General features: G+C 40.4%; 1 protein-coding gene across 1 annotated transcript; it reads right to left on the bottom strand.

Annotated features, from left to right (window-relative positions):
- Positions 1 to 2479: 2479 nt before the first annotated feature.
- LOC127295575 (probable beta-1,3-galactosyltransferase 12) lies at positions 2480 to 8476 on the bottom strand. The gene is made up of 7 exons (XM_051325546.1): positions 7932 to 8476; positions 6204 to 6353; positions 6034 to 6116; positions 5845 to 5944; positions 5592 to 5705; positions 3334 to 3476; positions 2480 to 3039 (listed from the first exon to the last, which is right to left on the bottom strand). The coding sequence occupies exons 1-7, from the start codon at positions 8369 to 8371 to the stop codon at positions 2942 to 2944; spliced, it is 1128 nt and encodes a 375-aa protein (XP_051181506.1). The 5' UTR covers positions 8372 to 8476; the 3' UTR covers positions 2480 to 2941.
- Between the last annotated feature and the right edge of the window lie 5549 nt (positions 8477 to 14025).

Below are 14025 nucleotides of genomic sequence, written 5' to 3'. Positions count from 1 at the left end.
TTGGGGCATGGGGTGGGATGCATGCATGGTGGTGATGGTGATGACATGATGATGTACATTTTGGTTGTATCTAGATCTTAAAAACTTTTGATGGCATGTATATATCTGATGAGGTGATATATACTAACCCCTCATGTGATATGGTGACCTTGCGGTGTTAGGATGTCAACCACTTTTGTTGTGGTGGTAGGTTGACACCATAGTTGTAGGATGAACTTGTGATCCTATTTTGGCAATGATTGTGCATGCTCCTCTTAGTGTATGATCTAGTGTGAACTTGTGGTGCTTTGTTATGATTACGTTGATGCTTGTGATGGTGTACCTTAATTGTTCTTTTTATGCCATGTTATTGGTATGTGGTGTATAGAGGGGAACTGGATCCTCTAACTTGAAGAAGCAAAGTTAGGTAAGCTAAATTTTCCTAACTTTCCTTCTTCCAAACTATATAGTTTAAGCTAAAATAACTAGAATACAATTATATAATACAAATTTATGTTATGTATTTAGAGTAATTACATTGAAGCAACATTATGGTGTAAAAAAACTTAGTTTACTTTTTTATATCTACAGAAATTACCTACATTAATTAATTGTAGTAATTAATAGGGTAATTAAACTACAATTCCCTGACTTTGCTTCTTTCTTTTCCCTGACTTGCCTCCTCAACGTTAGAGGATCCGGCTCCGTATAGAGGGAGGCATCTAGGAGTCCAGAATAATGGAGGATCTGCCAAAATCAAGTCAATGGTTTCTTCAACAACAACTATAGAGAGTATGAAACTTTAAAAGAGGCGGAGGAGGAGCGCCAAAATTTCTTGTTTGGTGAGCCTATGGATGGTTAGGCGATTTCTTTTGAAGCTATGGTTGTAGACAAAGGAGCACATCATCGAGGCATAGAGAGTAGGGTAGAAGATTTCATCATCGCCAACTTGATTGCAGTGATCATGAAGATCTTTTTCTTCTGATTTCTCTATGATTGGATGTAATCGGCATCAGCCGAGCCAAAAAGGATTGTGTGCGGCCTTACAAAACAAATGGGATAGTTGTCCAACCTATGCAGAAAATGGAATGGTAAACAACCAAACAAAGTGGAGAACATGATCCAAATCATGTTTCGAGGAGGCGTGGCGCCAAGAACCTATCCCCGAAAGCATAAAATTGGTTGCCGTCTACCAAACACGCCATTGTTTCATACTCTATCCAGTTTACAGAAGCCTGATGTTTTGGGCATACTTTTGGTCAAGATTTTAAAATAGTTGACCAGTAATGTCTTTAAAATATATCAATTGGATCTATGAAAATCATTTGTGACAATGTTATTAGAACTAAAATTTCCCAATTTTCTTTTGGAGGGAGTAGTATATTTATTATATTTGTACACTCGTACTGTTCAACACATTTTTTTTGGTACCACGTGGTTTTAGACATGGTGTTTTGGCTCATAGGTCCAAATGCTCCAATTATGAAAAATGCACTCTAAATCTATTTCAAAATCTTCAAAAGTTGCGAAAAAAAGATCCTTAGATGTTCAGACATGCTATGTTCGCACACAAAATTTTGTAAGAAAAGATATTTTTGTGGGTTGTGTAAAAAGAGAAAAACAAATCTAGCGTGAATCTATTTCGGAGCACTGAAATTATCTTTTTTAGGCAAGTCATAAAAAATATCATTTTGCGGCGAGACTTTATGCGTGGATATAGAATGTCCATATATATACCTAGAATTTTTATTAATACTTTTTTTCATCTCAAAATATGTTTTTTAAGCGGTGAGTGCATCTACACACATATGAGCCAAAATATATTTCCGGTGGTTTCCCTTTTTTAAGGAGTAAGTTTCAAAACTTCAGAAGCAACGTCTTAATTTAGGTTAGAGAAAACAAAGGCAGAGGTGAAATCCACGAGCCTGTTGTTTCCCAGTTCAATGCGCAATTGATAGCGATGCCGTGGCGGTCGGCGGGCGACACTGCCGCGTCGGTGCTGTTGATTGTCAGCGCACGCGGCACGCGCGGTGCCGGAGGCATCATAGGACGCGGCTTTGGACCGTTGTTTGTCCCAAGTCCTGAAGTCCAAACGAGAAGCCTCTTCGTCATTTCAGTTTCAGGGTGGGCTCACCTGCACCAGCAACTCTGGTGATTCACACGTATTGAATGTTCGATGTATATTGGCTTCAGCCTCAACAAAAACCAAACACGCGTACCACTGTCGTTCGAAATGGAAAGGGCATCATGACAATCAAGAGTAGCAAGGAGAACAGAAATAGGTGAAAAAGAAAGCTCCATCCGGTTCGAAATGCTGCCAGGTACTCCCTCCGATAGGGAAACATTGACGCGGAAAAGAGCAGTACTTAGCATACAAGTAGCTGTAGTCCCACGTCGATTAAATCGGATAGGAGGTAGTACCTTGGTTCCTAAGAAACGAGCATAACTGAAATCTCCACAAATGGGGATACGAAGATACATCACAACCTGAATCAGATGGTTCCAACTAACCTTGAATCCTTGATTGTGCTGTCAGGTACCCAAGCAATAGTACATAACAAAAGACCACAGTAATGTATTTACATCGGTTGACATCAACTATAGATGTATCCACAGGTAATGACTCACGATTGCCATATACATCGACGTGAATGAACAAATCATCCATCTATCATCTGACAGTGTATCAATATATCTGAACCTAATATGAACGTCGCTTGCTTGCACTGATCAGTAGTAGTGGGTATACACTCGGAATGCAGAATGGCACTGTTCTTGTGGTGGTATCTTCAGCAGGCATCCTCCAGCAGCCACAGGCAACAACAATACTGTCATCCGAACAAGGTCGGTGATAGATACAACAGTATAACAGCAGGGGATGATGAATCTAATTTCCCAACGAGAGAAATCGGCATCCACACAATAGCCCATTCATGGGCCAAAAATGTACCAGTTCACTAGTCTACTCTTCCTCCTCCACATCAGGTGGTAATGTAGGGCTTTTTGAACACAAAGTTGTATTGTGCAGTCCCTTTATTTTCTCAATGGGGTTACAGGGACCTGTAAATAATAAGGGCAACTTTGAACATGTGTTGGATTTCCATGCATGGGCTCAAGCCACGGAAAAGGCATGTCATATGGTCAGTCAAAGACTATTTGTATTGCATAGTTAGAGCTTGATTTATAGTGATAGGCTTGACATATGAAAAACATTATGCCATAACACTACTGCAAAAGAACAGCTGATGCATCTAGATATAACTATACATACTGATGAGGGATAACGATGTAACTGGCAATATGGCTGTTCTCTCCTTCAAATAATATTTTGAGATGAGTATACCAGGTGCATACCTGAACATGGCTTGCTGTCCCATACAGCAATGGAGGTGGGAGTGCATGCGGAATCACACATTGCACGGTTGTCTTCATGATTTACATTCATGGCGAGCATCCATGAGCCAATGGTAACATCCTCATAATCAAACATCCTTAAACTGGGAAATGCAGAAAGAAAAAATAGCGACTACGTGAACATGCATACATAAACATACCAAAAAGACAGCAGAAGAAAATAATTAAGGGATACTAGAGGCAGGTACTGCCCCTTCCCTGCATGACGTGTGTCATGCGGAGAGCACCCCATACCAAAAAGACACCAGAAGAAAATAATTAAGGGATACTAGAGGCAGGTGCCCTCCACAGAGTGACTGCCCCTTTCCTGCATGACGCGTGTCATGCGGAGGGCACCCCCTGGGGCTTTTGGTTTCATTGGTTTTGTGTGCACATTTTAGGTCTTTGCTTGAAGGCAACATTCGGCTACCCTTGCGCCAAGTCTCGATATCTATTTAGCGTTCCTGTTTGTACTCTATATTCCCATGAATGTTTAGTTTATATAAGTTCATATCCAGGTAAAAGAGGAAGGCATGTAGGAACTTTCCATTTGAGGAGAGCATATTTACAAAATTCAACTAATCTTTACGCGTGAATATTTGTTACATTGTTTGGAGTTATAATACGAGTATGTTATCTTAGTTCTGATAGCAGGACGGTCAGGCCAGCGGTTCTTGTGACAGGCAGGAGTTGATTTGTTTACTTCTCCAACATGGGGTTATTTCCACCCTTATGTCTATGCCTTTGTCTAGCAGCACGCCAGCAGTCCAACACCTGCCTGAGATGGTGACTCATTGAAAAATGGCCTCCTTCCAACTCTCCTACAAAAGTGTTTCTTCACCTCTGTGCTCGATTTAGTTTTTCCCTGCAAGATTTTGCACCTTCGATCTGTCTCTTATGTTCAATGACCATCCTTTCAGATTTGCAGTATGTCCATGACACAACTAACTTGTGTAATAGGCCTTAAGCCTTGAATGCTTCACTGGAACTCAAAATCACGATTTCGTTGATTGTAAGCACTTAGCAGTACTTAATACTGTAATGATTCTAATTATCATTGACATAAAAATATTAGTAGAGGATCAATAAGACCATGCCTATGGTCCATCATGCATAGTAAAAATTTAGAGCTATACTAGCATAAGCTTGATTGGCCCATAATGTACAAAGCTAGACAATAAGATTAATAAACTACTTACCATTGTGCATTGATAATAATTAGTAAATCAACAAAATCCCATTAGCGTGTGTAAAGGCTACCATTGACAAATAATGTTGTTCCGCTATACTGGATCTACCTGTCTTGTCATTGTGAAGTACCAAGGTAGGGGGCATATACTATATACAATCTACTAACAGAAGTCACGAAATTTCTACAGAGACTATACCAATGGATATGTGCATGTTCCAATTCTTTTATATGACAAACCCATGTGCCCCATATGTTTACATACACATATTGCTATAAAATACCTTTGAGAACTAATTAGCACCAAATATTTATAATATTTATCCACAAAAGTCTATCAGATTTGTCATGAAATGGTTTAACAAATACAATTTATTACTAAAATATAAATACAAAAAAAGCAATTAAAGCTGAATCTTCAAGACTGTATCCATATCTAAAGCGTCATGTACTTTGGAACGGAGGGACTAGGTTGGTTTTGTTGGCACATTCTTCTACCTTCCACCTTAGCAGTATATGTGCATGTGACTTGGTAAATCTTCTGTGCAGAATGGGGTTATTTGGGCTCATATCTATGCATACCATTTATGATATCCTTATCTACAGCTTTCTGATCAGGTAAAAATTGGTATTCAGTTTTAAAAATTAGGAACAATTAGCTGAACATAATGAATAAGCCGACAAAGCTATAACCGGTTGTTTTTGTGCATGATAGATTTCATAGGGTTGATGCAACATGTTTGGCTGAGTGCATTTTTCGAGTTCCATTGCAAAGTTTAGGCAACATAATCACGAGAAATTCACATTTTTATATTTTCATATTGTGGCACAGTTTACTTTAGATCTGCTGCACCACGTCGGGATTCGGCTAGAAACATAAATAACTCACCACTAAAGATATTAAACGATGTTTCTTGCACGTATGCGGCATTTGCATTTGTATTTATCTTAATATCTTGGTTGATGAAGAAAGACAAACTATATTCTCCTAGAGCTTTCACTGTATGGAAAAAAAAGATAAACAATTAACCTATCATTCTTTGCAGTAGCTAGAGCTCCCACCACTTGCGAAGAAAGAGCATACAGTGCGCCAGATGCGTGAGAGAAGTACTCATTACCTAATAATCCCCATGAACTTTCATACCTATCATGAAATAATAACATGATCACTGAACAAGATAGAGGTACAACTTGTACATGGAAAATCCAGTAACTTCAAAAGAAAAAGTATGTCATATATGTAAATATAAATTAAGTTAGAACCAATTTATGTTTCAACTAACCATTTCATATTTGGATCATTGACAACTGGTCCCTTCTTCATGCAACCAACGTAAGTCCGGTGATGAGGCCTATCCTTTGCCAGGAGAGCAGCAAGTCTATCTGTCACAGAAATGTGACAAGAATAATATACAACAGATCTAACTATTTTCTAGGCAACAGTTTTGGTACATTGTAAACACAACCTTTACCTGGGCGCAGATAGATCGTGTCATCAGCTTTGACATAGAATTCTGCATCGAACATCTCATAAGCTGCTTTGAAATATGCTAACCTATTGCATGGCCAACAAAAGGGGTAAACAAGATTAGTCAGATGCAAGTTTACAGGTAGAAATACAAGGGTACAGAGAACAGCTTACATCTTCTGTGGGGGCTTCGTACTCTCTTCAGCATCAATAAACAAAAAGTCATGATACAGATCTACCTCTTTCTGAAGATCTGCCATTTTTTCTTTGTCCTTTGTCCTTCCAATGACAAACCTAAATGATAAACCAAATCCATGCTCCAAACTGCAGAATCGATGGGAGGGCCAGTGAGCATAAAAATGAGTAATGAATTATTTACTACTGAAGTGTTGAAAATAGGGGGAAATACGCCCTCAGCAACCGTTAAGCTGATTAAATTAGAGATGGCCCTTTTTCAACTCTCGCTAATAGTTAGCGTGCTTAACGTAAAGTAGCTAACCATTTTACATAAGGAGATCATATCTGATAAGCTAGAAATTAAATAGCAAAAGTGATGTTATGAAAGAAGCATACTGAGCCCTGCTCACAACAGATTATAGTTAATATTCAGTTATATCTCATGTCCAACTATAGTTTACATCCCTTTCTGGTAATGCATGCCAATGCGAGTTGCATGATAAAGAAAGAAATAGTCAAAATGAAGGCACTTTCTAAAATCTGAAAGTTGTCATGAAGTCGATAAAACCAAAAATATATCCATAAGGCATCTGAAAAAATAAGATAGCAAAGAATGTGAGCAGATCTTGAAAAAATAAATCCATTTAGCCTCTGTTCCTGCTATTATTCTAAAGCAATGAATGAAGTTTGTTAACTTGTGTCCTCTACAAATGGAGTGTATTGCTTGGTCACAGAACAATCAATTGCATTTGTTTTAACTTGGTCAGAGGAAAACACTTTGTACGAACCAGGTCCCACTGCCCTCTGAATACTGCAACATGAGCATTTGTACAATCCAGAGTAAACGGACAAGTTAGTGGAAAACTGAGCTAATGATAAATATTAGTGGCATTGTATTTTACATTTTGGAGAGCCTGCTATATTATCGGTGCACCTGTATTTTCTCTTTGGACAGCGCATCATGAGTGGCATTGCGCGTTAGTGACTACCTTTTACTTGAATCGTTTAGCTTTTGAGACTTGGTGTATAACTGTTATCAATTTCAGGGAAGTCTTAATATGCAGCAGTTTGTAATGTGTGCCACATTTCACCCTTATTTTGAGATATGCTTAGGTCTGAGGCATAAATACAGTGTTCCGACCATAGCTTACAAACATACTCTGTTGCATAATCTAGAAAATGGAATTGCAAATTGGTATTGTATTGGAGTTTCCACATCTCCTCATTTGGTCACGTACTCACATGTAATGTAGGTCAGGTTAGTAACCACTGACAGGGAAAAAAACTCCTCTATTTTTATGTGCCAATCTTGTGATGCTGCTAGTTCTTATAATGCCAGAAAAAACCCACACTTATTAGTGTATGCCTAATTGCCATGCCAAAGCAAAACTGCAAAATGAACCATCCCAACCAGACCTACTAGTAAACCATAAAATTCGCAATCACAACAAACCAGTCACAAAATAACCTCAAATTACTGGTTATTAAGTACAGCCTAGAGTACTGAATGCAGGCATCATTAGTGATTCAAACAGATCTGGCATTACTCGAAGCCTCATTAGAGCAATGCAGGCAGGTAACAGCAACTACAAGCATCGTCTTAATAGATCCCCATGGCGGTATAAGCTACACATGATGCTAGAAGCTTATATGTGAAGCATAACAAGAGTAGCAGCAAACCAATCCAACCAGATCCAAGTCGAATGAATGGAGATCATATGAAACCTTACGATGCCTTCAGGGTTGGGCGGGAACCAGGTGGCTCGTAACGCAGCGCGGCGGTCGGCGGATCCGAGCTCAGTGTGGACCCCGACGACGGCGAGCACCTTCTCCCTGTCGGCGGCGGAGTAGTTCCGGGAGGAGGCGAGGAAGGAGCGTAGGGAGTCCTCCACACGGCCGCAGCGGAAGGCTACGGACGCGGGGGGCGGCTGGAGTGGCGCAGGGCGGAGGCTAACGGACACGGCGAAGGAGAGGGAGGCGACGGCGAGGAGGAGGCACACGACGGCGAAGAGGAGGAGAAGGCGGTGAGGGGAAGCGGGGGAGGCCGGCGAGGGGAAGCTGGAGGGGGCGTACGGGCGGCGCGGCTTGGCCTCGTCGTCGGAGCGGTGGTAGGGGAGGACGTCTTCGTCGTGGTGGTGCCGGTGCTTGGGGTGGTGGAGCGGCATTGGAAGGTTCTAGAAGGGGCGAAAGACAGTTGATTCTGGGAGAGGAGAAGCAGACTTTTGGGAGGTTGAGTTTGGTGTGATCTGATCTACTGTCTGTATTAAGATCAGTGCAGCGTTTGCTTAATACACACTTCACTTCACAACGTTCAACTCTTAAGCTTGTAAACTGTTGTACTAACAACACAATAAAATCGCGCAAAATCTATTCCCTAACTGGGCTCTCCCGTGTCTTACAGCGTGCTCCACCTTCCCCGTCGTTGGATCAAAATTGTGCGGTGCGGAGCAAGCGGCGCTACAGTCAAAGCAACGTCCACTGTGATTATTCTTTTTCTTCTTCTTTTTTCTTCCCGTTCGAAATAGAAGTTTGTGTCCATCCCCATTCTCCCCCATTATCCACCTTCCTCCACTCTCCGCTGTCTCGCTCCGATCCGCTCTGCGGCGACGACCTCCACTAGATCTCCACCTACCGGCGGCGAGCTCTTCGGGCGGAAGCCCCGGCGGGGGTTTCCGGCTATGCTCGCCTAGGCTGCATCGCAGATTCCTCGTCTAGGCCTGCGCATCGAAGCGGTAGGTCCCGGAGTTGTTTTGCTTCGAGGGTTGTATCGGCGGCGCCGGCCGGCGATTGGAGTGGTCTGAGGCTGGCGGACGTCGCGTTTTCGAACCTATTCCGTGTCGCCCCTTGCGAATCGACCGTTTCGAGCCGTGGCGGTGAGTGATTTCATCTTCTCGTTCGAGTCATGCAGTTGGTGAGCGACTCTGTTCTCCTTCCTAGTTCCTCCTATGGCTGTAGTCCTGTTGTTTTATCTGTAGGCGCTCCTAATTTCGCTCCCAATTTCACCCAATTTCGCTCCTAATTTTCGCTCCCAATGTTAGGACCAATTTTATGTGTCATTCTGGTGAAAGTGGGGTTGCGTTCATGTTGTATATGGGTGTTGTATTGTTCATAGCTTTGTGATTTTTCAATATGCATGGGCTATTATGCACCTGTACTGTTTAGTTTGATGCAGTAGGTTTGTGGTTTTTGCAGTAGATTGTATGCACATGTATTGTTTAGTTTGATGCAGTAGTTTTGTGGTTTTTGCAGTAATTTTGTGGGTTGCAGTAGACAACATCAACATGGTTTTTGTGGTTTGTAGTCATGTTTTGCACCAGTAATATTTTGACAAGTTGCACACTATATCAATTTAGCTCAGTTATTCATGTAGTACTATCAATTTCATCTTGCAATTGTACTTGTTGGTATGTATATTTTCTAGTAGTAAATACATCCTAGGATGAATACCTCCAGCAGTATATACATCCAAGGATTATATCTTTTGAATTAAGTATATCATAATTGGATGTTTATTACATCCTAGACACATGAGTGTACCATGTTGGATGTATATTTCAAGGAGTTAATACATCCCAGCAGTATATACATCGCAGGATGATATCTTTTTGAATTAAGTATATCATAATTGGATGTTTATTTGTGGGAGTTAATACATCCCAGACACATCAGTGTACCATATTGGATGTATTTTTCCAGGAGTTAATACATGCTGGGATGAATATATGTTTGGAATTAAGTAGACTATACTGGATGTATATTTCCATTAGTTAATACATACTGGTAGCCTAAGCATAGGTCATGAATCATCATTCGATGTATTTTTTATTGTTGGTATTCTTTCTTAGTTGTTTTTACCTGCATTTTTGTAATTTTTTGAATTTAATCAACATAAATGTACATCTATTACATAGATGCTTTCTACTGATTCCGTTGTTTTCTGTTACAGGGTGGTGATTATACTGTGTCCACCAAAATATCTTGTCCCCAAATGGTATGGACCAACGAAGTTAATCCTTTTTTACTCCTTTTTTGTGTGTCTTATGCGTTTGCATCTTACTCCTTTTTTTTACTTTGTGTTTCTGTTTTGTAGAAGTCCTCTCGCACACCGAAAAATCCTGTGAAGGAAGCACACTCAAAACTCAGCGCGATGAGGAGGAGGCTCAAGTTGAAAGGAATGGCGGATGAAACAGGGGTGCACAAAGAAGTAGCTGAGGAGGAGCAGATGAAATAGGCACCAATAATAGAAGAAAATGTTCAAGTTCCAACTGCAAATGTGGAAGAAGCTGAGCCTGGAAAAGAGGTGCTCAAAGTTAAGAACCAGGTACTTTAACTTTATGTTTTTATTTTTTCTGCATTTTGTAATATATCAATGCTTTTCTGAACTACTGACTCAATGGGTGATGTTTTAATGGCAGAGTAATCTTTTCAATCGGTCATCTCCCATGAAGCTTGTCAGAGTTTTCAAGGATATGACTGAAGACCAGAAGAATTTGCTAATACAGTCAGATTTTGGAGGAATCATTAAGATGAAGTGTTCCAAGCTTATTCCTGAGTTGTGCAGGTTTCTGATGGGTTGCTTTGATCAAGACAACTGTGTGCTGGACTTTGGTGAAAGGGGCAAGATACCTGTAACTTCTGAGTCTGTTGTGAATGTTTTGGGAGTACCTAAAGGAAGTTCTGTCGTTCCTTATCGGCTAGATGTTGATGCTACTACATGCTTGGGATCATAGATGGCGTGCAGCCAAATGTTTCAGATCTGGAGAAGGAACTAGGCCCTCTTACCCTGCAGATGATTCATATCTCAGAAAGTTCATCATATACATGATTAGCTCAGTTTTTGCTCCAACCACCGGCATAAAAGTCAGTCCAAAATGTTACCCTCCTGTGATAAACGTAGAAGCCATCAAAACCTTGAATTGGCCCAGGTTCATAATTGATACTCTTATCCAAACTGCAAGAGCAAAGGACAAGAAAAATTGGTTCAAGGCTTGCATGCCATATCTTATGGTACGTGTTCCAAACTAAACTACATCTCATCTTCACCTTTTTAACCATTTAGTTGTTTTATAAGCGTTAGTAGCATGTAAATTATGGGGGTATTAATATTTTTTTGCATTTACAAATTATTTATGTTGATTCGCTGGAGACAAATGCAGTAAATCTTCCAGATGATTTACCTCGTTGCGGAATCTGGACGAACAGTCTAATCTCACTTGTATCTGATTTGGATAGGAAAACTGATGGATCTTTTGGTGCATTGCCGGTATGTACATGTTGAATCTACCCCGTCATTACATTATGTTTGTTTCAGCTTTTCTTTCTTTTTTTACATGCTACCATCTTTGACATTGATGAATTTTGTTGTATACATGTGCAGCCGAAGGCTCATTTCAGGCGTAATCCTTCTATGTTTACCACTGATCCATCTGTGGTTGATATGTTCATCCGGCGTCATCTTCGTGGCAGTTATACAGATGAGGTAAGCCGGTTTTACTTCTGTGTGCATCTGTTATTATTTTACCTTTTTGTTTTTTCAATTAGGCATTTTTTTTATTTGATCATTGTGTTTCATATATTTCTTAGGACTTGGAGAGGTACAGGCCAGCCGTGATCAACATGTGTACCCTATTTGAAGATGGTGTCGCAACCTTCATCCAAACACTAGAAGTCCAAGGACCATCTTCCAAACAAATTGAAGAACAAGTTGTTGAGCATGTTCGAAAAGCCAAACCTAAGAGAACAAGGAAGGCACGTGCTGCCATCGAGAAGACTTGTCAAGAAGTAGATCTTCCAGTCCCAAATGTCAAGGAGGACACATTAATGAAGAGGAAATATGTGCATACTGTGCCTGATGTTCTTGAAGAAACTGTAATTGAAGAAGTTGTGCCTCACAAGAAGATATGTTATGTACATTGCCAATCTGACAACAATTTATCACATGGTCCTGCTGAAGAAACATCTGCATGGAGAAACGAAGAAGCTCATGGGACAACAGTGATTGCTGCTACTGGAACTAATCCATCTGCTTGTTCTGATTCAACTCCAGATGCTCTGACAAAGCTTCAGTTGTATGCATTAGGATCCCATTCAAACCTCAATAATGACATCTTGCATGATGATACTACAGCACAGTTGCTTCTGGATTTCAATGCCCAAGCACCTGAGGGAACCATCACTGGAAATGGAAAGAAGGGAGTTTCCTTTGTGATCCAGGGAGAACAAAACAAGGAGTGCAATCGCTTATCTGTTGGTCTTGTTGCTATGGACTGTAACAATGTGAAGACTGCTACACTAGACATACCAATAACAAGGTCTAAATCTCCTTTGAAGGCAACTGCCAATACAAAAGAAAGTCCAAAGCCTAGCAGACAACGTAACATAATTACGAAGTTAGTTGCAGACAGTCCTAGGAGGCTTACAAGATTTGCTACAGCTGAAGCCAAAGCAAAAGCTCTTAATGCGGAAATTCCCAGTGGACCGGCTGCAAAACTTCAGGATAGCATGAATAGAAATTTGCAGCTCCAATTCAGCAGATCTGTTAGTGTACTAGAAACACTTGCTAAGAGGAATCGAGAACATCATATGGAGGCATCCCCAAGTCTTGATCTTGGGTTGGATGATCCTAGCAATCAGGAAACTGAAGTTGTCTGCAAGAAAACTGACGTACCAGACACTGTTCAGGAAGAGTTAGTAGTAATATCCAGTAACAAGGACAGCGGTGACTCCTTAGATAAGATTTATGCACGGATTGAAATGCCAACCACGACTCCAGCAAAGGGGAAGGAACCTCTTGTTCAAGATGCTCTTCTTACATCTGGTCGCTCAAATAGTTGCACCCCTATTCCTGAACCACATAAGAAAAGGATTGTCAAACCAGCACAAAATCAAAAGTCACCATTCCTCGGATATAGCAAGAAGGAGACTGCTTCGAAGTTTGCGAATGAAGTCTACGACAGGCTTTGTTCTTACGGTGGGGAAACTAAAGATGAGATCAACAAAAGTAAAATCATTGATGATGGGAAATACTTCATATACGTCTGAGACCTAGCAGATTCAGTTAGGCCTGGAGCTTGGTTGAGCAACTCTACATGCGAAATGGCAATTCGTGTTCTTGCTCCAGAGTTGGCAAAGCAGAAAAAACATGTGATGCCATTAATTCTTGCGGTTAGTATTCAGTACTGAATCTTTTTTGATGTTATCCCTTCTGAATTTTATACATCTATTCTCAATATTACACTGATTATTACATTTGTTTCCTTCCTTTATTTCTGTTGCGCATGTAACTATTCTCCCCAAAAGACCAAATTAACGAAGGCGACGTGCATTCATGACAGAGTGGTTACCAAAGCATTCAAAATGAATTCAGAAAATCGACTTGACCATAAAGAGCCGGTTAGCATGTAGTTCATATGTTCTTTTACTTTTCTGAATACACAACAATTTTTTACCTGATGCCTCTACCTTCTTACATTTTTGAACTTTTTTCTTACTTTGCAAAATCAACAGGTTATGTTCCCAGTTCTGCAAGACCTAACTCCTGATATCAAACAACACACTGGTCACTACTATCTGATTGTGTTGAACCTAAAGGCAGAAAGGTTCGAGGTGATGGATTCACTAAGAGCGAAAGGAAATCGCGGACTGATCAAAGACTACAGGTTAATTATTGGATCAATCAAGTACATGTGGGCTAAAAACTACAGTGAATCTACCATAAACATTGAAAATTGGGTGACAGAACACATCGACACCCCAATGCAGAAAACAACGTAAGTAAAACTACAGTTATTCAAGCATGTGGTTTAGCATTTTTGTTCCA

The sequence above is a fragment of the Lolium perenne genome, chromosome 1 (assembly GCF_019359855.2).
Source record: "Lolium perenne isolate Kyuss_39 chromosome 1, Kyuss_2.0, whole genome shotgun sequence".
NCBI classification, from domain to species: Eukaryota; Viridiplantae; Streptophyta; class Magnoliopsida; order Poales; family Poaceae; genus Lolium; species Lolium perenne.
This window is presented reverse-complemented; position numbering and strand designations above follow the sequence as displayed.

What these genes read in the sequence shown, in the direction of transcription:
- LOC127295575 (XM_051325546.1), bottom strand. Translation starts at nt 8,371, where the DNA reads ATGCCGCTCCACCACCCCAAGCACCGGCACCACCACGACGAAGACGTC. An exon ending in ACGAAGCCCCCACAGAAGAT is followed by an intron (nt 6,117 to 6,203) that starts GTAAGCTGTTCT and finishes GCCATGCAATAG; the next exon opens with GTTAGCATATTTCAAAGCAG. An exon ending in GGACAGCAAGCCATGTTCAG is followed by an intron (nt 3,040 to 3,333) that starts GTATGCACCTGG and finishes TATTATTTACAG; the next exon opens with GTCCCTGTAACCCCATTGAG.